At 40.8% G+C, this 22,899-nt stretch overlaps 1 protein-coding gene and 1 long non-coding RNA gene across 2 annotated transcripts in view; one reads left to right on the forward strand and one right to left on the reverse strand.

Moving 5' to 3' along the window:
* LOC138174463 (uncharacterized) overlaps positions 1 to 3,569 on the reverse strand; it is a 15,258-nt gene extending 11,689 nt beyond the window's left edge. Inside the window, exon 1 of the long non-coding RNA XR_011171726.1 lies at positions 3,489 to 3,569. This is a non-coding gene — a long non-coding RNA (uncharacterized lncRNA). The remainder of the gene's footprint in view (positions 1 to 3,488) is intronic.
* A 483-nt stretch (positions 3,570 to 4,052) lies between these two features.
* The window catches only part of ST8SIA5 (ST8 alpha-N-acetyl-neuraminide alpha-2,8-sialyltransferase 5), a 114,407-nt gene continuing 95,560 nt past the window's right edge, over positions 4,053 to 22,899 (forward strand). The window contains exon 1 of the mRNA XM_069104811.1: positions 4,053 to 4,185. Within this exon, the coding sequence (XP_068960912.1) occupies positions 4,055 to 4,185 (131 nt within the window). The 5' untranslated portion in view covers positions 4,053 to 4,054. The remainder of the gene's footprint in view (positions 4,186 to 22,899) is intronic.

Consider the following 22,899-nt stretch of genomic DNA (forward strand, 5'->3'; position numbering starts at 1 on the left):
AGAGAGAGAGAGAGAGAGAGAGAGAGAGAGAGAGAGAGCGCGCGCACTTGGATCCTGCAGGTTGATTTATCACTGAATGGGCTCCCCCTGATGGGCAGATCTCCCCAGCTAGCTTTCCAAACTATTAAAAAAAAAAGTCACATGTTTCCCCACCTTCATCCAAGGCTTCCAAATTCTATCTTTTAGCTTCTGCTTTTTTTTTTTTTTTGCTTTTTGGAGGGGGAAGGTAGGACAATTGGGGTTAAGTGACTTGCCCAAGGTCACATGGCTAGTTTCTTGTGCTAATTGTCTCAGACGGGATTTGAACTCGGGTCCTCCTTACTCAAGGGCTGGTGCTCTATTCACTGCACCACCTAGCCACCCCATCTTTTAGCTTCTAATTGAAGTTCTGATTGTAGTTCAAAACAGCAGGACCTTGTCTTACCTGCCCAAACTACTGTGGACTCTTTCATCCCCTTGCCATGAGCTCTGGAAAGCCAGGACAAGCTCATCAGAAAGATTTTTTTTAACCTCTGAGAGCCCTTAGGAGGGAGAGGAGTGAGCAGGAGCAAGGCCAGTTGGCTGCTCTTTTGTGCTATTGGAATAGTTGATGAAAGTCCTCTCTCAGGCAACTAGCCGTAAGTCTAATTGAAGCCTAGTTGTCTGAACCATAACCAAGGGGCCATTCCTTACCCCCTGGAAAGAGACTTTCATTCCCTGAAAAATATCTAAGAAGAAAGTCCTTTGAGTGCTGAATTATAACCCTAAGACCTCACAGAAACTTCCTAAGTCTACCCTAGGTTCCTTGAATATGTATATTAAATGCCATTACACTTACTTGAAAAATCTGGAAGTTTAAGGTGGTTGGTGGGAATATTCAAATATACTTCATCAACCCCTCCCCAAGCAATATGTTATTCTCTCTCCTATGCATTGTGGGCACTTGTCCATAAATTAGGTAATGACCATCAATAATCAACAATTTGACAGATTATGCTTATGATGAAGTAAACTATTTTCAACCTAAAGGTTTATTGAATTACCTTCATTAGTGGGCAAAATGAGATATTTTGAATATGATAGATGCTAAAATGTCAATGTGTTTACTCTTTTTCTGTTGAGGTAAATCACAGACCATCAAACCTTAGAACAGAAAGGGACCTCAGAAATCATCAGGTCAACCTGTATTTGATCCAAGACTCCCCCTACGATACCCCCAGTAAGTAGTCATTTAGCTTCTGCTTGAAGTGATCTCCAGTGATAAAGAATTTCCATTCTCCTAAGACAGCCTGTTTTACTTTTGGACAACTCTAATTATTAGGAAAATTTTCTTTACTTTCAGTTGAAATCTGTCACTCTTTAATTTCTGTCCATTACTCAGAGTGCTTTCCAAGCAAAACAAGTCTCATCTCTATGCCAAATGACAGCCTTCTAAGTAGTTTTAAATAGTAATCATGTCCCACTAAGTTTCCTTTTCTCTGGATAAATAGCTTCAGTTCTCTGGACAGCTTCTTATAGTGCAAGCTTTCAATTTCTTTCACCACACTGATCTCCTTTTCTCTGGACATAGTCCAGCTTATCAATATCTTTTCTACAGTAAGTCTCCTGTCATTGAAGACAGTACTCCAGATGTGACAGTATAGTGAGACTGTCACCTCTTTCATTCTGGACACTATGCTTCCAGAAACACAATCTAAAGTAGCTTTTTGAGGTATCACAACATCCTGATGGTTAATATTGAGTTTGCAGCCCACTAAAACCCCCAGGTCTTCTTCAGTGGTTATTTTCTCAAAAAAAAAAAAACAAAACACCAAACATTTGACTGTGTTGAGCATTGAGGAGAACAAAGAATAGATAAAGAAATTATCAGGAACATCAGCAGAGGTGTAATCTGATATTTGCTTATTTTTGCAGGGCATTAACCTGTATCTAAGGGATTAGAGGTAAAAATTCAAATCATGGCTAATATTGACCTCAAGCTATTTTATTGGTTAAAGTCAAACCATTTTTGGAAGTCAGCGATTCCATGTTTAATATTAATTACATAGTGTTTAAAATATGTTTTCCCTATTTAAAAAAAAGTCCAGTCATGAATTACTATAATTTAAATTACCTGGAAAATATTGACATTGGTTCAGCAGCTCATGAATTCAGATTTGTTGGCTTCAAGGTCAGTCTCAAATAAAAAAAAAAAACATCTGAGTTCATTAGCGTTTTTCAAGTAATGTGGTTTTACTACTTTTAAGTACATAAGGTACACAGAACTAGTCTGTTGATCACAATAGCCTATTAGACATGGTTAATTGAATGAAAAAGAGTCATTTGCAATTAATTAGCATAGTTTGTGACCCTGGATACTACCTAAGTATTTGAAAATAGTTTGTTCTTTTAAGTAGGTTAAGTGTCTGCGCTTTTGCTTGCTAGGCACAACATTTCTGCATAGAGTGTGCATGTATAAATTCCGCCTCGTCGAAATCATTTGAAGGCCTATTCACTGCGGGTGTCCAGATAATAAAGCTTCGCGCCATTCGTGGCGACTCCTGAACCGCTGAATAAAGGAGTTGGGGTTGATTTAAGCCCCTCGGCCTCGAAGATGTTTTTCTCCCCGTTGCTGCCATTTGAGATTACTTGTGAGTTTAATAGATGGGTTAGTTCTAAAGCTGCAGTGAGCATGTCACGGGCACTCGAGAAAGAGAAATCAAGCGGGACCACAGCTGGCGCGGGACTCGGGACTCGGAGTCGGGGCTTGGGAAGCAGCAGGGCCCAGGGCGTTGGGGGGAATGCACCGACAAAGAATTAGTGAAATGCAGACTGCGTATTTTGGGGGGAAGCACGCCTTGCAGGGCTGGCTCACTTGCGCTGCCTTGCTATGGTTTTTCCCTTCCTCTCCCTCCTCGGGGCTCTGGCTTTCCAGAGCTGGTGGCCAGGGCATGAAAGGGCATAGTCCGGGTGGGTAAGACGAGGTCCGGCTCTTTGGAACCACAGCCCGGACTTCAGTTAGAAGCTACTAGCCGGAGTTAGGGGGCCTGGGGCCAAGGCCGGACACGCGGGACTTTGTTTTTTTTGGAATAGTTTGGGAAGCTAGGCGGGGAGGTCTGCGCACCAGGCAGCGGCGGGGGCCCGTCCAGGGATGAACCAGCCCAAGCGCTCTCTCCGGCCTTGAAGAGCAGCCCGGCTGACCTTGCTCCTGCTCACTCCGGAGAAATCGCCACGAAAGCCGAGAAAACCGAGTGTGGTGGTGACTACACACCCTCCTGCCGCTGCCGCAGGCAAATGCAGCCAGCCTGGGAGCTGGCCCCCCCCCTGCTCTCCCTCGGGCTTTTCAGTCCCCGATTCTACCGGCTTTTTCGGCCCTTCCCTCCCGCCCCCTCTTACAAACAGCTTTTCAGGAACCAGATTGCCACAGTTCTTTCCCCGCTCCTTTCCCTTCCCCCACCCCCCCTCCCCTTTCTCGTCCCCTCCCCTTTTCCCTGCAGGACTGAATCAAAATCTCCCTGATCACTACCTACTTGTTCGATCCTAGCACATCCCAGTCACGTCTCCCGGCGAGCCCTGACTGCCAGCATCACTGAGCAGAAGCAGAGGACGTTGGGGAGCCGGAGAAGGGGGTGGGAGCCCCAGGCCTTCTCATTGGCTGCTTCCCCCCCCCCCTTGATGTGCTGTCTCTCTGATCTGGGCATCTGGAATCTCGCCATGGAATGGAAATAGGGAGCTTGTCCGGCAAGAGGGGCAGGGGGAAGCAGGAGGAAGGCTGAGGGTCGGCGCGGCCCCGGCAAGGCCAGAAGGGCATTGCACCGCGGGCTCCCCGGAGCGGGGCACGGATGGTTTCGGATGACATCCAGGCTCAGGGTGCTTAGAAAGTTGACCCCACCGAGCGTGCAGTGCTCCGTGTGAGAGCCCCAGGGAGCGGAGAGTCGGAGGAGGGCGGCCTCGCGATGGGGCACCGGGTCCTAGGCTTCCTCGGCCAGGGGCTGGAGCTACGAGCGCTTGCCCCCTGCCAGTGAGCGCGGGGCCCCCGGGCTCGGGGCGCTGAGCCCTCGCGGAAACTGTCGCCTGCCCCCTCTCCCCGGTCAGAATGGGCTACGCCGACCCCTCGGCCAACCGGGATTTGCTCGGGAATCGAACTCTGTTCTTCATCTTCATCTGCGCCTTTGCCGTGGTGACCTTGCTGCAACAAATCCTATATGGCCGAAACTACATCAGGAGGTCAGAAAGTGCAATGCGGGGCTGAGGCTGGGGCTGGGGGACGGGCACAAGGGGTCAGCTGCCGTTCCCACCACCGCAGCTGCTCCGGCGATGGGGTTCATTTCTCTGGCCTTTTAAACATGATGTCTACTGCTCCCCTCCTAAGCCCCTTTTTTGACAGGGGGTGCGGAGCAGCATTAAAGTTTCCTTGGCAGCCCAGATAAATGTAGCTATCTGAGAAGTCAGGGATCTCGGATGAGTGAAGACCCAAAGGGCATGTGTACTTCGGCTCCCGTGATACGTGAGAGCAATATTCACAGCCTGCCTTGCGTCTCCCTAGACGGAGAGCCTTGAATGCCAACACCAATTCTAGCTGATTAGAAATCCTTTTCAGTGCTGAGGGTCAATGGCAAGGGTCGAAATCGAGAACTTTGGTCTTGGTTTCAGGGACCTTCACTCCCTACTCGACTCTAGAGTTACTGCTGGCGGCTCCCTCGGTGGAGCTGTGGGTCAAATTCCCTGGGGAACTTCTTGTTCAGTGAACTTGACCCGATGTTCAACTTGGGGAAATGAGGTTTGGTAATGGATTGGTATGGAGGATGGGGAGGAAGGAATACAAGAATAATGCTGATTTCTATTTTACCTGTCACTGGATTTTGTTATTAAAAAAAAAAAAACCCAAAACAAACCCACAGTTTAATCTGTTCTGGGACAGCAGAGAAAGCACTCTGGAGTCAGAGGACCCAGATTCAAATCCTACGATTCTTGTGTTACTGACAAGTCATTTAACCTCCCTGGGCCTCAGTTTCCTTGCCTGTAAAATGAGGGGCTTGTATTAGATGGACCCCAAGGTCATTTCTAGCCTTAGATCTATGATCCTACCCTTAAATGGGTTTTTGTCATGATCCAGGGAGAATGAAGTAAAAACTGCGAGCCCTTGTTTCTTGCAACAAACGCTCTTGACATGAACAGAAACATCCCCAGAAAGCATGACCTGGAAAATCTATGGGAAAGACCACTTAGACACTTCAACATTCCTCTTCTTTCTGCTCTGCCTCTCTGCGGGTTGGAAACAGCCTCTGCTTATTTCTACCTGCTAAAGTTCAGAGCCTGCACCAGGGTAGTCCCAAGTTAAAGTTACTAACAGGGACCAAATTTGTCTTGGTCTACAACTCAGCCCCCTTTTCCTGTGCTCCCAGACCCCTCACCTCACCTCACAAGCTTACTCCCCTAGTTTTTTTTCCCCTAGTGTTTCCCTTTGTATTTAAGTATCCCTTTTTCACTTTTCTGAGGAGACAGTTGCCCTCCCCTCCTACTTGACCATACCTTCCCCCTCCTCTCCACCCCCCAAAAGGCTGCACTGGTTGATGTGGAGGGAAGAGAGCATTTAAAGTGCTCCCAACTGAACAGCAATTGATCATTTTAAAATAGCTCTTTCAGCTATGGGAAATCACAGGTATCCTAGAATAGAAGATGAGAGAGTTTAGACCTGGAAGGAACTTTAAAGATCAAGTCAAGCTCCTTATTTTACAGTTGAGGAAACTGAGACCCAGAGAGATAAACTTACATGTCATTGATGGTAAGTAGAAGGGCTAAGACTCAAACCTAGGTCAGATGTGCCTGTCCAGTGTGCCTAGATTTGTAGTTAGCCCTCAGGAGTTGACATGACCTTCAAGGACATTTTCTTCCCCCTGGGAGTCAGCAGCTGATCAGATCTGCATTAGGCTAGCGATTTGGAAGGACAATTCAGCCTAAACCCTGGAAGGGTGTTGGAAACCTTAGCACAGTTCTTGTGTTACTGCTCTCACCTCTGGCTGAATCCTTACTCTCTCCTCCCCACAAGGGGTTGGGGGAATGGGAGAGAGGTGAGGAGGGAAAAGTAGGCAGCATCTCCAGCAAGTGTAAAGGACATAGGGCTCTACACAGAAGCAAACCAAACTCATGATCACTTACTATTGTTGGTTTCATTGGTCAGAATGACCTCATCTTAAAGAGCTAGCTTCCTGTAGCAGGGTTCATGTACCCTGATGTCTGCCCTGAAAAGGCATCAGCCTTGACCTTTAAATTGTTCATATTCCCATTCTTGGACCTTCCGAAAGTACCCTGGGACAATTGAAGCAGTCATGTACTAAGAAAGTACTATGTAACCAGTTCTGGAGTTTGGGGAGATACCAACATCTATCAGACCTGCCTGGGAGACAAATCATATACACATGAAACCATTAAAAATAATTAAGTGCTATATGGTGTAGTGTAGCATCTTTTAAATGCCTTCTATGGACAGAGCACTAGTTAAGTGAGATACAAAGTCCTTAGGAACTCATAGAGTCCAGTGGGGAGATAAGACTAAAATACAAGTAATTATATATACTTTATTATAACATAAATGCATTTGAGAGTTAAAAGTCCAGGTTCAGGAGGAGACGTTACCAGGCTAAGCTTGTCTATATGAAGGAACTGTCTACCTGAAGGAACTGAGAGAAAGAAGTCACTGGGAGGAATCTTTAGGATGGGAAGACTTCACGAAGGAGTTTAGACTTGAAGCGTGAGTAATATTTGACTAGCTAGATAAGAGGAAGAAGATTGTTCTAAGTAATATTTGACTAGCTAGATAAGAGGAAGAAGATTGTTCTAAGTTCTAGCTATGGGAAATCACAGGAACCTTGGAGGAGCAAATGATGGGCAGGAAATGAATTCGGATAGCCTGAACAGAGGCGGAGGCAGAAATCAATATGAGATGTGTGGGCCAGTGAAGTGAGGAGGTCTGCATGTTTGAGGCCAACTATATGTGCTAGAGTGCAAGGGGAGATGAGATTGGAAATATAGGCTAGGTTTAGATTATGGAGGTCTTGAAAGCTAGGGGGAGGAGTTTGGGTATGAACTTGTTGTCAGTAGGGAGCCATTTTGGTTTCTTGAGTGCAAGAATCATATGGGGAAATCACTGTTTTAGAAGGGTGAAAGTGTGTGTGTGTGTGTGTGTGTGTGTGTGTGTGTGTGTGTGTGTGTATAGGATGGATTAGAAACAGATGCCAGTGGGAAGGAGTTTAGAAGTAATCCCATCCAGGAGTCTCAGTCCCCTTTGGAAATCCCAACAGTTAGCACTTTTCTCTCTCTAATCCATTCTCCATGTGACTACAAAAGTGATATATTCATTAGTTATGAGTCTGACCATGTCACTGTCCAGCTCAAAAAGGTCCAGTGGCTCCCTATTGCCTCTCAGATAAAACATGGACTACTCCATTTGTCATTTATAACTCTCTCTCCAGACATTGGTCCCCTTCATGCACTCTACTGCCCAGTCAAACTGGTCTACATTGCATTTCTTGTCTTCAAGTCTCTGGCCAGGCAGTAAGTCCTCCCTCTCTGGAAATGTATTCCCTCCTCACCTCTTCCTCTTAGAATCCCTAGTTTCCTTTAAAGTTTAGTTTAAGTGCTGTTTTTGATTTCTGATTTTCTGATCCTCTCAGCAGCTAATGACAGTTTCCCACCCTCCCTTCACTCCCTGCATTACCTTGTAGTTACTTTATATAGATTAAAAAAAAAATCATGCTGTTTCCTCTAATAGTTTCATTTTTGTTTTTGTATCTCCAGTGCTTAGAAGAGTATCTGGCACATAGTAGGGACTGAATAAATGCCCATTGTCAGAATGATTGGTTGATTCTTTAATCTTGACCTTGTTCGGTGATATATTATTAAAAACCCTCATTGTCTTAAGTCACAAGTCACTTGCACTTATTCAATGACAAAGTTAGACCTGTGGAGAGAGGAAGATGTTAAGCCCAATTCTTCATGCTTCTAAACTGCTTCCATTTTTGTAAATTAGGGAATGGTATGAACTCTTTCAGGAATAGTGCTCTGAAAGCATCCTAACCCTCCATGGCTCTCAAGCATCCTCCATTGGCTAAAAGGGAAATGATCAAGAGAGTGTGAACAATTCAGCCCCACCACTCGAGAAACTGCTTAGAGTGTGCTCTGTCCTGCCTTTGGAGGAATGGGAACTTCTACCCCCCTCCTCTTTTTCTCCCCCCCTCCTCCTACTGACTCACCCATACATAGAGTGCACTTTACTGATTACAAAATATCTTTACACACATTCTCCTGCTTGCTGACTCCAGGAAAGAGGTAACATTGATATTATTATTCCCATTTTACACATGGGAAAACTGAAACTAGTGAAATAACCTGTGCATAGTTCTCACAGTTAGTAAATTACAGAGCTAGTATTTGTACCTAGGTTTTCTGACACCAAACCTTGACCCTCCCTACTACGTTGCAACTGCATCTTGGAGCCACTAGGTGGTACAGTGACTAGAATGCCAGACATGGAGGCAGAAAGGCTGAGTTCCAATCCAGCTTTAGACACTTACTAGCTGTGAGATCCCAGGCAAGCCACTTAATCTCTGCAGTTTCCTCATCTGAAAAAGGGGCATAATAAAAGCACCTAACTCCCAAGGTTTTTTTGTGAGAACCAAATGAGATGATAATTGCAAAGTACAATTACATTATAATTGTAAAGTATACCGTTTCTGACACCTAATAAGGACCATATAAATGTTAGTTTTATTATTATTAATACAATTATTATCATGATGCAGAAAGACCCAAAATAATATTTGTGATAATTACTGAGAGACATCTCTATCAGACAGATTTGGGAAGGTCATCCCTGGAATCCCCAGCCTCCTGTCTTTCTGTTCTCTTTCACCATCTCCCCTTTTTAGGCACGCTCACCCTTCCCAGTTCAGAATCCTTATGCTTGTTCCATGTCCTTTCAGCCAGTAGGAAAAGTAATCTGATAATGTCATTCATACTGAGGTGTGAGAGACTTCATGTATTGTTCTTCCCAGGGGTATTGCATTTTAAAAGATGTGCCTGGAAAAGGCAATCAGTACTCAAGCTAAGGGAGTGAATTTTTTCATGGAGAAATTTTAGCTACATGCCTCAGCTGGGTTTTGCTCACTCTATCCAATGAATTTTTCTCATTTCCCATCCTTCTTGATATTTCTGCAGCATTTGACACTATTGACTACTCCTTTTCCCAGGGTAAGCTCTCTTCCATTTGCTTCTATAATTAAAAAAAATATTTTTGCTTTAATTTTTTTTAATTTTTTTGCTTTAACTGTCTAATTTTTGCTTTAACAATACTCTCTCTGCTCCTTCTCAATTTTCTTTGTTGGTTCTTCATCCTTTTCCAGTTCCCCATATGTGATTTTATCATCCAGGGTTCTATCTTCTTCTCTTTTCTCTCCACACGTTCGGTGGGTTCATCCAGTCCTGTGTGTCTAATAGCTTTAGATATAGAGTTGACTCTCAAATTTCTATACCTACCTCCCTGAGCTATCTACCCACTCCCCTGAACTCCACTTCCTCATCTCCAAGTGCCTGCCAACCATCCCCACTTGGATGTCCAATTAATACAAAGCTGAATTTCTAATTAGTGGCATAGGGGATAGAGTACCAGACTTGGAGTCAGAAATATCTGAACTCAAATCCTGCCTCAGACATTTTGTATGTGCGACCTTGGGCAAGTCACTTAAAAGCTTCGAACCTCAGTTTCCTCATCTGTAAAATGAGGGGTTTAAATAGATAGCCTCCAAGGTACCATCTTACTCTAAATCTGTGATCTGATGATTTTCACTCTGAACCTGTTTTTCTTCCCAAATTCCCTATTTTGGTTGTTGACAGCACTGTTCCCCTAATTACCCAGACTTGTGCCCTTAGAATCATCTTCAACTCTTCCTTCTTCTGGAATGTACCCTCCCCTTTCTCTTCACATCCTCCCATTTTTTTCCCCTCGAAAAGTCTGTATTTGCTTCTTTTCACCATTTTTTCTTTTTTTACTTCCTAGCTTTTTGCAGTCTGGATTTTGACCTCATCACTTAACTGAAATTATCTCAGATACTTATTAGCTGTGTGACCCGGGAAACAATTAAGACTAAATTTCAGAGGGGGTCCTTATCTTCATGGGGCAGCCAGGTAGAGCAGTAGACAGAGTGGACAGACCTGAATTCAAATCTGGCCTCAGACACTAGCTGTGTGAACCTGGGCAAATCACTTAACCCTGTTTGTCTCAGTTTCCTCATCTATAAAATTAACTGAAGGAAATGGCAAACTACTCATGTATTTTTGTCAAGAAAACCCCAACCAAGAGTCAGGTATGATTGAACAACAACTCATCTGCATTGGACAGGTCTTGTCTAAAATAGAATGTGTATGTTGCTTCCCTCCCTTGGAATGTAACCTGAGAGAGGGTAAGCCCAGGGTCATACAGCTAATAAAGTGTCTGAGGTGCTTTCATGTATTCAACAGGATTCCATACCTTAGAGAGATGGTTGGAAGAGAACTTCTGGGCACCAAAACCTCTAGTTATCAATAGTGATAACCTGACCATCAGGGTTTTCTTGACCCCAAGTCAAGTACTCTACCTATTACCAACCCATTTTTATTGACTCCCTACTTTGTGCCTTCACCTGGGGTAAAAAAGATCAGGAGACATGGATGCTACCCTCAAGGATCATTAGGGAGGTTTGTTATAGGGAGATAAGACAATACATACAACAATTAGTGAACAGTACAAAACTGAATTCTACAGATTATGGCATTTCTTTGGTTTTTTTTTTAAACAGTTGGGGTTAACTTGCTCAAGGTTACATGGCCACTTATTTCTGGGAGTGGTGCTGCTAAGTATCTGAGCCCAGATTTGATCCCCAGGTCATCCTGACACTGGGGCCGGTGCTGTGCTCTTACTCGCTGTGCTACCTGGCCGCCCCGATTATGGCATTTCTTAAGCCAGCACTTTAAGTATTAACAAGGGCTTGCCTTACAACAACCCTGTGGGGTAGATGGAATAAGTGATGCTAGGCTTATTTTACAGATGAGGTAACTAAGGCTCAAAGAGGTTAATAACATTACTGGTTTAAATTGAAGTCTCTCTCTAAGACCAGTGCTCATGCCACTATACCCACCATTCTGTTGACCTGCCTCTTGCGTTAAGAGAGAGGGTGAATAGTACAGGTTATAGTAGGTAGGGAAAGTTTCTTGGAGAAAGTAGGCTTTGAAAAGTGAGTAGGATTTGGCTAGATAGAAGGGGAAAGAAGAATGTGATAAGCCGGTGGAATGGCATAAGCAGAAGTGGGACTGTGGGAATGAATACAGCACATTTGGGGGACTGTGAAAAAAATGGCCAAGAAGAGATGACAAATTTTAGAAAATGGTTGGATGACTAGGCAGATGGAAGGAGAAAGGACGTTCCAGGAAGGAATATAGTATAAACCGAGGCATATTGGTGGCAATGGCATGTTCAGGGGATAATGAGACTGACCTGAGAGGAACAGAGTGTGTTGGGGGAGAAGGGGAGAGGAGGATGAGTAGATTGTGTAGGGATAGAGTATAAAAGACCCCTGGAAATTCTCAAGCATAGAATGACCTGGTGGAAGTGAGGCTTTGAAATGAATGGAATGTATGGGCTAGATTAGAGGATAGAATCTGGAGGTGGGAAGGCTGGTCACAAAGCTGCCTTCATGAGTGAGGGAAAGAAGGCCTGGAAGTGCTATTTTTTTAACTTAATTTCTGTGTGGTTTATTGAAGAGAACACTGACCTAGGAGTCAGTAACCCTGAATTTCAGTCCTGTAGCCATTTAACTTGCCATGGGACCTTGGGAACATCATCTTACCTCTGGGTCCTCAGTCTTCTTATCTCTGTTTTGAAACAATTGGATTAGACCAGAAGTGTCAAATGCAGGTGACAACATAGCTCTCCCAAGTATAGCCCAAGACAGATTAAAATGCAGTTGGAAATATTTAGCAAAATAAAAATACAATAAAATATAGCTAGCATCCTATAACTAAGTCAATATGTTGCCTGCAAGGACCCTTATGTATGGATTAGCAGCCCCCTTTTCTATCTGATTTTGATACTATTAGACCAGACTGCCTCTAAGGTCCCTTGTAAACTGTAAAGTTAAATGTTCTATTCTTTCAATACAACCAGTGCATTCAAAATTGCTTGAGACCGATGTTTGGCTTCCTCTAGTTGAGAAGGATCACAAATGTCCCAGAAAGATAAAATAGAGAAATAACCACATGGTGAATAAAGAGCTATGGCTCCCTAATTCAGTGGGTACCTTTGGTATTGGAGTACATGCCAAGGTACTATAGGAGCATGAAACCTCATACATACCCTGACCTGGATCAAGGGTCATCACAGTCAGCTTGTTGGATTTGAGCTGCATGTCTGAGGAAGAGGTAGTATAGGAGAAAATGTACTGGCCTTGAAGTCAAAAGTCATGGGTTTTAATCCATTTTCTGTTGCTTTTCAAGCCTCAGTTTCTTCATCTGTAAAATGAGGATACCTATGTCATAAGATTGCTATGAAGTTAGTCCTTTATAGACTTTGAGGCAATATAGTCCTACAATGTAGATAGTGTATTATTATTCCCATTTTAAAAATTATAGGTAAGCGATCAAAAGCACAGAGATATCGAGTGATTTGATCCAAGGTCACCTCTAAGCCAGCCACGGGATTTATTATGCTCCCTCCCCATATCAACATCCTCAAAGAGCCCAGGACCTTTCCAAGGTTCTCAGCTTTCACTTTGGATCAGCATAGACTAGTGATTCTCAAACATTTTGTCTTCAGGACTCCTTTATACTTTAAAGAATTGCATATACTCCACCCCCACCAAGAGTTTTTGTTTATGTAGATTATAACTGTCAATATTTAATGTATTAGGGAGGAAAAATATAATAGTATTTTTATGAAAATAATTTTGACTTCATGGATCCTCTGAAAGGGTCTTGGAGAACTCAGGAGTCCCCAGTATAGAAATGCTGATGATTTGTATCATATTTGTAATTTCCTCTTAAAAATTACTTATTTTATTCTGAACTTGAGACATAAAACAAGCCTTTCCTTAACAAAATGGGATAGGAAAAGAGAAAATTGCACCTGAGATTGCAGATCAATTATGTATAACATGCTATTCCTTTCAAATATACAACAGAGTTATCATGTGACTTTCTTTTCTTCCCTTCCCCCAACCCTAAACTTGAGATGGTTACCATTAGACATACACACATATATGTCAGTTCTTTTTCTGGATTCAAACTGTATCTTCTTTCATAGGATCTTTGTGGTTAATTTGAGTATTTATAATATATTGATTTGGTTGCTCAAAGTTGTTCTTATAACAATACTGCGTGTTACTTTATACAGTGTTCTCTTGGTTCTGCCCATTTCACTCTTCATTATTTCATGAAATCTCGCCATACTTTTCTAAAATCATTAAACTCATCATTTCTTGTAGCAGAGTAATACTCCATCACGAACACATACCACAATTTGTTTAGTTATTCCCCAATTGACAAGCATCCCCACAATTTCCAGTTGTAACCATAAAGAGAGCTGCTATAATATTTTAGAACATGTAGGTTCCTTTCCATTTTTCCTATTTATTTTGGCAAACAGAACTAACAGGATATTGATGGTTCAAAGGATATAGGCAGTTTAATAACTCTTTAATAATTCCAAATCTCTCTCCAAAATGATTAGATCAGTTCTCAGATCCACTAACCATGAATTAAGGTCCCAATTTTTCCACATTCCCTCCAACATTTGTCACTTTTTCTTTCTATCATTTTAGCCAATCTGATAGGTGTAAAATGATATCTCAACATTGTATTAGCTTGCATTTCTCTAATCAATTGATTTAGAGCATTTTTATATGACTATAAATTGTTTTGAGTTTTTCATCAGAAAAATGCTTTCATATTCTTTGACCATTTATCAGTTGAGGAATGACTCACATTCTTATAGATATGACAAAGTTCTTTATATATTTGAGATATGAGACCTTTATCTGAGGAATTGTCTATAAAATCCTCCCCCCGCCCCAGTTTGCTGCTTTTTTTCTGATCTTGGCTACATTTGTTTTATTTGTACAAAACATTTTTAATTTAATGTGATCAAAATGATCCATTTTACATCTCATAACACAGTCTATCTCTTGTTTGTTCATAAACTGTTCACCTCTCCATAAGTCTGATAGGTAATATGTTCCATGTTCTTCAAATTTTCTTGTAATATCTCCCTTTATATCTAGGCCATGTATCCATTTTGACTTTATCTTGGCAAATGGTGTAAGACATTAGTCTATGCCCAATTTCTGTTAGACTGCTTTCCAGCTTTCCCAACGATTTTTTTTTAACCAATAAATTCTTATCCCCAAAACTTAAGTCTCTACACTTGTTAGACACTGTTACTATATTTATTTGGTGCTATAGATTGTATGTCTCCTCTGTTCCACTGATCTACCTTTTGGTTTCTTAGCCAGTGCCAGATAGTTTTGGTAATTATGACTTTATAATATAGTTTAAGATCTGGTACTGCTAAACCTCCTTCCTTTACATTTTTTTTTCCATTAAGTCCTTTGATATTCTTCATCTTTTGTTCATCCAAATGAATTTTGTTATACTTTTTTTTCTAACTCTGTAAAATAATTTTTTGGTAATTTAATTGGGATTGCATTGAACATACAGATTAATATGGGTAAAATTGTCATTTTTATTATATTGGTCCTGCCTACTCATGAGCAATTAATATTCCTCCATTTATTTAAATATGATTTTAGGGGCGGCTAGGTGGTGCAGTGAATAGAGTACCAGCTGTAGAGTCAGGAGGACCTGAGTTTAAATCCGGCCTCAGACCCTTGATACACTTACTAGCTGTGTGACTTTGGGCAAGTCACTAAACCCCAATTGCCCTCCAAAAAGCATAAAAAATAACAAATAAAATCTGATTTCATTTGTGTACAAATTTTTTATGGTTTTGTTCATATATATCCTGAGTGTGTTTTGGCAGGTGTATTTCCAGGTATTTTATACTGTGTAGAGTTATTTTAAGTGGGATATCTTTAGCTATCTCTTCCTGCAGGATTCTGTTGATAATAATTTTATTAATAATAATAAAACTCACATTTATATGGTGCTTTTAAAAATTTAGATGCTATGGTATTTGGTGTATATAAGTTTAGTTTTGATATTGCTTCATTATCTATGGTACCTTTCATCATGATGTAGTTTCCTTGTTTATTTCTTTTAATTAAATCTATTTTAGCTTTGATATCATGATTGCTACCCCTGCTTTTTTTGCATTGAATGAGGCATAATACATTCTACTCCCAACCTTTATTTTAACTCTGTGTGTGTCACTCACTTTTAAATGTGTTTCTCATAGGTACGCATTGTTGAATTCTGATTTTTAATTCATTCTGCTATTTGCTTCTGTTTTATGGGTGAATTCAACCCATTCACATTCAAAGTTATAATGACTATTTGTGCATTGACTTCCATCCTATTTTTCCTCACTGTTGTCTTTCTTGCTTCTCTGTTTACACAGTCCTTCCTCTAGTTGACTTCTATCCACTATCTCCCTATTCCACACTGTGTTAAAGAATTTCTCTCTTATCTTTTCCCTAACCCTCCTTTTCCTTGTTGTACCCATTCCTCTAAGACTTCCTCCCTTTTCTTCTTCCCCCAGCCTCCTAAATCTTAGTCTATGCACCCCTCTAACCCTCCTTCCTTTTCCTGTTCCCTAGCCCTCTTATTCTTTTATGAATTTAGAATATTTTTTGCTCTTTTAGATGTCTACACTGTTTCTCTTTAACCCAGATGTGATGAGTAGAGTTCCAGCACTACCAGCCCTCCACCCCCACCTGATTCCTCTATGACAGTTCTTCCTCTCATTTGTATGAAATAATCGCTCTTTTTACCTTTTCCTCCACAGTTTTGCTGTTTAGAATTATATCACACTCAGCTCGTCCCAATTTTTGTTTCGAACTACGTGATAATTAATGTCTTAAAAAAACAGTTTACACTTACACATATAAAAACTAAGCCATTTGTCCTTATTGAATCACTTGTAATTGTTTTTTTTTTTTTTTTTGCTTTTTGGAGGGCAATTGGGATTAAGTGACTTGCCCAAGGTCATATGGCTAGTTTTTGTGTCAAGTGTCTGAGGTTGGATTTGAACTCAGGTCCTCCTGACTCCAGGGCTGGTGCTCTACTCACTGCACCACCTAGCTACCCACTTATAATTGGTCTTTGATATTTACCTTATATTTCTCCTGAATCTTATATGTCAAATTTCTATTAAGTTTTGGTCTTTTTGTGACAAAAAACTGAACATCTGTCAATTCATTTAATGTTCCTTACTCGTTTTGTTCAGGATTATGCTTAACTTTGTTGGATAAGTTATTTTTGGCTGCAACTCCAGTTATTTTTCTCTTTGATAGTGTTCCAAGACCTATGGTCTTTTAAAAGTGTAACAAATTTTAGAATTTTAATTGTGTCTTCACATATTTTAATTGTTTTTTTTTCTTGTTGCTTATGATATTTTTCTCCTTAACCTGTGCATTTTGGAATTTTATTATGACATTCCTGTAAGTTTTCATCCTGGAATGTCTTTCAAATTTTAAGCAGTGGATTTTTTTTTTTCTATTTCTTCTTTCTCTTCTTGCCATAAAACTTCAGGGCAATTTTCTTTAATTATTTCTTGCAATATTGGATTGAAATTCTTTTTTCGTAGTTTTCAGGTAGTCCTATGATTCTTATGTTTTCTCTTCTTCTCCCTTTTTTTTTTTTGCTTTTTGGAGGGGGGAAGGCAGGGCAATTGGGGTTAAGTGACTTGCCCAAGGTCACATGGCTAGTAAGTGTGTCAAGTGTCTGAGTCTGGATTTGAACTCAGGTTCTTCTGACTTCAGGGCTAGTGCTCTATTCACTGTGCCACCTTGCTGCCCCTATGTTTTCTCTTCTTGATCAGTTTTCCAGACCAGTAGTTTTTCTTTTGAGATGTTTCACATTCTCTTTTATCTTTTCATTCTTTTTATTTTGTCTTATTATTTCTTGGAGTCTTATAATGTTATCTGCTTCCCCTTGCCCAGTTTTAGTTTTCAAGGAGTTGTTTTCTTCCTTAAGATTCTGGATCTCTTTTTCCAGTTGGTTGGCTTTCTTTTCATACTTTTCTTGGATTTTTTTTCCTCCTATTTTTTCCTCAATCTCTCTTATTTGATTTTTCCCTGCAGAGGGCAGAAAGCAAGGCAGTTGGGGTTAAGTGACTTGCCCAAGGTCACACAATTAGTAAGTGTGTCAAGTGTCTGAGGCTGGATTTCAATCGAGATCCTCCTGACTCCATGGCCAGTGCTCTATTCACTGTCACTAGCAGCCCCTCTTATTTGATTTTTAAAGTCTTTTTAAAGTTCTTCTAAGAACTCTTTTATGGGTATATGACCATTTAACTTTACTCTTTGGGGTAGGAGAGGCCTTTTTTGCTTCAGTATCTGTAATGGAAATGCAAAGTTAAAGATCTTCCCTGCCCTTAGGCCCTTTAATAGGCTTAAGAGACTCTTGAGAACCTTCCTTGATTTGAAAATATACTCTGCCTCCTAAAAGGCTGAATGTGGTCACATGGAGCCTGTGGCAGGAGGCTTGGTTTTTAGGAATGCCCACACCTTGATGCTGTGTGATTGGCCAGTAGGTCAATAAGGTTGTTGTTACATTCTCTGAGCCAGGAGAAGGCTATATAATCCCTGATGTGAGGTTTTGTTTTGGGGCTCACTTTGAGAAGTGTTCTGTGATTTGATCAGATGAGACTCTGGAAAGCCGTTGTTGAGAGCCCCACCCCGCCCCCATTGTTGAGAGTCCCCCGGCTTTGAAAAACCCAGATGTTGATTTGGTATATAATGGTTGGACAGTTTGGAAAGCTGTCTACCTGATCTGTTTCTGTCTTGATAATTCTGCCTGTATGCTTTGAAGTTCGGGGTGCTGACCTTTTTCCCCTGAACTAGGTAAACGATATATGTCTGACTGATTAAAGTAAGCTTGTTAACCCATTTTGAGTTGCTTTCCTTTATCAAAGCAGATCCAAGAACCTGTGTTGGCAGCCGCCCTGGGGACGCTGGGGTGCTTGCCGCTACAGTATCCTTCTCTGAAAATAAATGCAAGTCTTCTCTATCCCCATATTGGCTGTATATGGTTGGGTTTTTTCTCTTTTACTTATTCATTTTTATTTTTATTTTATTCTTAACAACTTATTCTTATAGTCACCTCTAGGCCCCAGGGTGTGGGAAATGGTGCCCCTGACCTCAGGTATTTCTTGCTATTCTCTTTTGAGCTTTGTCCAGGCCCCACCCTCTGCACTCCTTGCCCCTTCTAGCCACAGCTAAGGTCCCCAGCCACACTATTCTGGAAATGCTTTTGCTCCCTGAGGACCCTCCAGTGGCTATAACCTTTAGTTCACCCCCCTGGCCTGGAACCAAAACCAAGAACTCAGCTCCCCTTTGAGTGCCCACAGCCAGCAGTGGTCCTGCCCCATAGCTTCTGCACTCAACAGGTATGTGCTGGTTCCTTCTTGCCTTTACCCACAGTTGGGGACCTCATCTTGACAGCACTGCTGGGCCTGATGTCCCTAGGCTGCAGAGGGTCCTTCAAGCTTCCCCTGCTCAGATATCTGACCCCCTGCACTCTCTGTGAGGTGAGAATTCCTGTGTTTGAGGCTGAGGCTGCCCCCAGGGCTTGTTTGTTGTTTAGTGGAGATAGCCTGGAGGGGTTTGCACTTCACCCAGGCCAAAGCTCTGTCCTCAGATCAAAGTCTTTCCTCAGATCTTCTGTTGTCCCAAGAGGAGGAATGCTCTGGCCCAACTCTTGTTTATTTTTGCCACTCAATGTTCACCCTGAGGTGCTATTCCGTCTTGCTTGTGGAGGAAATCTGAAGAGTTTGGAATTTTCTGATCTATTCAGCCATCTTCCCAGAATCCCCTCATATTTTTAATTTCTTATAGCTCAATAATATTCCATTATATTTACACACCACAATTTGATTAGCTATTACTCAATTGATGGATATCTACTTTGTTTCCAGTTTTTTGCTTCCATAAAAAGAGTGCTTCTGGATCTTTTTCTTGGGCTTAACAGACCAGGTCTAATGCTCTTTCCATATTAACAGTCTTTTGAATTGCCTTGAAGGCACTTTATGTTCCCCCAAAGTCTTCTGTTCTCTAGGTTAAACATCACCATCTCCTTCAGATGAGACTTGCAGAGTTTGTTGTCCTATCATCTTACTTTCTCAGTTACTTTCTTCTGGATGTTCTCCACTTGGGTTAACTCTTTTCTAAATCTGCAGTTCCCAGAACTGAAAGAAGTACTTCAGCTGTGTCCTGACAAAGGCAGTCTATAGTGGAACTGTTCTCTCCCTCCTTCTGGACTCTGCATGTCACTACAACCCAGACTGGCATCAGCTGTTTGGTTGTTATTTTGCTGACTAGATTACACAATGACCATTCCTTTAACCATTTCTGCCCTTCCTGTCAGTGTGAAGATGAATTTTTAGATACAAATGTAGAACTTTACAATCATCTCTATTAATTTCATTCTCCCTGCTTCAGTCTACCATTCTAGTCTATTAAGATCTTTTCATCTCTGAACTCTATGTGGTAGCTATCTTGTTGATTTCTGTGTCATCTGAAAATCTGACAAGCATGTCATTTCTGCTTTCATCAAAGTCACAGAAAAAACAGATGATCAGCACATTATCAGTGATATGTCTCTGTGACACTCTACTAGAAACTTCACTCGAATGTGACAGTTAATGACTACTCTTTGGGTGTGTAGCTATTTAACCAGTTCCAAATCCACCAAATTGGGCGATCTCTAGCTTAAATCTCTCCACCTCACCCCCAAGCATGGCAGAAGAGATTTTGTCAAACGCTTTTCTTTTTAAAAATTAATTAATTAATTTTTAGTTCACGACATTCATTTCCACAAGATTTGGAGTTATAAATTTTCTCCCAGTCTTTCCTCTACCCCCACCTCAAAATTGTGAGCCTACTGAATAACCCTTCCCCCAATCTGCTCTCTCTTATATCCTCCCCCATCTACCCCTAACTTTCTAGGGCAAGATGGATTTTTATACCCCAGTACCTTATATCTTATTTCCCAGTTGCATGTAAAAAACAATTTTTTTTTAACATTTGTTTTTAAAACTTTGATTTCCAGATTCTTTCCCTTCTTCCCTCCTCACCCACTCCCACTGGGAGGACATGCAATTCAATATAGGTTGTACATGTGTAGTTATGCAAAATGTTTCCGTAGTAGTAATATTGTGAAAAACTAACTATATTTCCCTCCATCCTATCCCACCCCCCACTTATTCTATTTTCTCCTTTGACCCTATCCATTTTCAAAAGGTTTGCTTCTAACTACCCTCTCCTCCCTTCTTTCGTGCCTCCTCTTATCTTCTTCCCCCAACCCCTTTCCTGTAGGGTAAGATGCCCAAATGAGTGTGTATGTTATTCGCTCTTTAAGCCAAATTCAATGAGAGGAAGGTTCACTTATTTTCTTTCACCTTCCTGCTCTTCCCACCCCCCCCATTGTAACAGTTTTCTCTTGCCTCTTTTATATGAGATAATTTACCCTATTCTATCTCTCCCTTTCTCCTTCTCCCAATATATTCCTCTCTCTCCTCTTAATTTTATTTTTTAGATATCATCCCTTCATATTCAACTGTTCATGTGCCCTCTATCTATGTACACATGTACACACATAAACACATACTCACATATATATTTATACAGAAAACACCCTCCTATATATACACATATATGTATGTATATGTATATATTCCCTTTAACTATCCTCTTACTGAGAAAAGTCTCATGAGTTACAATTAACATTTTTCCATGTAGGAATGTAAATAGTTCAACTTTAATAAGTTCCTTATGATTTCTTTTTCCTGTGTACCTTCTCATGCTTGTCTTGCTTCTTGTATTTGAAAGTCAGATTTTCTGTTCAGCTATGAATTTTTTATCAAGAATGCTTGAAAGCCCTCTATTTCATTGTATGATCATATTTTCCTCTGAAGCATTATACTCAGTTTTGCTGGGTAGGTGATTCTTGGTTTTAATCCTAGCTGCTTTGACCTCTGGAATATCATATCCCAAGCCCTTTGATCCCTTAATGTAGAAGCTGCTAGATCTTGTGTTATCCTGATTGTGTTTCCATAATACTAAAATTGTTTCTTCCTGACTACTTGTAATATTTTCTCCTGGACCTGGGAACTCTGGAATTTGACTATAATATTCTTAGGAGTTTTCTTTTTTGGGATCTTTTTCAAGAGGTGATTGGTCAATTCTTTCCATTTCTATTTTGCCCTCTGGTTCTAGAATATCAGGGCAATTTTGCTTGAGAATTTCTTGAAAGATGATTTCTAGGCTCTTTTTTTTTTGATCGTGGCTTTCAGGTAGTCCAATAATTTTTAAATTATCTCTCCTGGATCTATTTTCCAGGTCAGTGGTTTTTCCAATGAGACATTTCACATTACCTTCTATTTGTTTGGATCTATTTTATAATATCTTGATTTCTCATGAAGTCATTAGCTTCTATTTGCTCCAATCTAATTTTGAAGGAATTATTTTCTTCAGTGAGTTTTTGAAATTCCTTTTCCATCTGGGCAATTTGACTTTTTAAAGTATTCTTCTCCTCATTGGCTTTTTGGGCCTCTTTTGCAATTTGAGTTACTCTATTTTTTAAGGGATTATTTTCTTCAGTCAGGCTGTTGACTAGCTTTTCATGATTTTCTTGCATTATTCTCAATTCTCTTCCCAATTTTCCTCCACTTCTCTTACTTGATTTTAAAAATCCTTCTTGAGCTCCTCTATGGCCTGTAACCAGTCCACATATATGTGTATATATATATATATATATATATATATATATATATATATATTTGCTTTTTGGAGGGAAGTTGGGGTTAAGTGGCTTGCCCAAGGTCACATGGCTAGTTTTTGTGTTAAATATCTGAGGCCGGATTTGAACTCAGGTCCTCCTGACTCCAGGGCCGGTGCTCTATTCACTGTGCCACCTAGCCCCCCCAGTTCATATTTTTCTTAGAAGCTTTTGATGCAGGAGTTTTGACTTTGTTGTCTTCTTTTGATTCCATGTTTTGATCCTTTTTGTCCCCCCAAAAAAGATTCTAAAATCAAAAAAGATTGATTGTGCTTCCTCTGTTTGCTCATCTTGCCAGCCAATGACTTGACTTTTGAGCTCTTTGCCGTGGCAGTACTATGCTTCCAGAGTGGAGAGAGCTGTGTCCCAAATTGCTGAGGTTTTTGTAGTAGTTGTCTCCCTATTTCCCTCCCCATCCTACATTAGAGAAGGCCATCATGTGACACAATGACACACACGTAAAACCATACTATGCGTACTTCTATTGAATAATTCTTTCCTTGGAGGTAGATAACATCTTTCATGGTTCCTTTGTATTTAATTTGAGTATTTATAATGCTCAGAATAGCTTAGTCATTTACAGTTGTTATTTGAATAGTATTATTGTTACTGTATGCAATATTCACTTGGTTCTACTAATTTCACTCTTCATTATTTCATGAAAATCTTTCCATGTTTTTCTTAAATCAACCAGATTATCATTTCTTACAGCACAGTAGTGTCACAATCATGTACCACTACTCATTTAGCCATTCCCCAATTCCTTACCACCACAAAGAGAGCTGCTATAGATATTTTAGGACATAGAAATTATTTTCCTTTTCCCCTGATCACGTTGGAAAACAGACATGGTAATGTATTGCTGGTTCAAAGTGTATAACAGTTTGTATAATTCTTTGGGTACCTCCAATGATCTTTCAAAGGTCAGTGACAGAGGTTTAGCAGTAATGTATGCCAGTT

The sequence above is a fragment of the Petaurus breviceps genome, unplaced genomic scaffold, assembly GCF_028583685.1.
Source record: "Petaurus breviceps papuanus isolate PSGF00001 unplaced genomic scaffold, PetGlider_PUasm1.0 131, whole genome shotgun sequence".
NCBI classification, from domain to species: domain Eukaryota; kingdom Metazoa; phylum Chordata; class Mammalia; order Diprotodontia; family Petauridae; genus Petaurus; species Petaurus breviceps.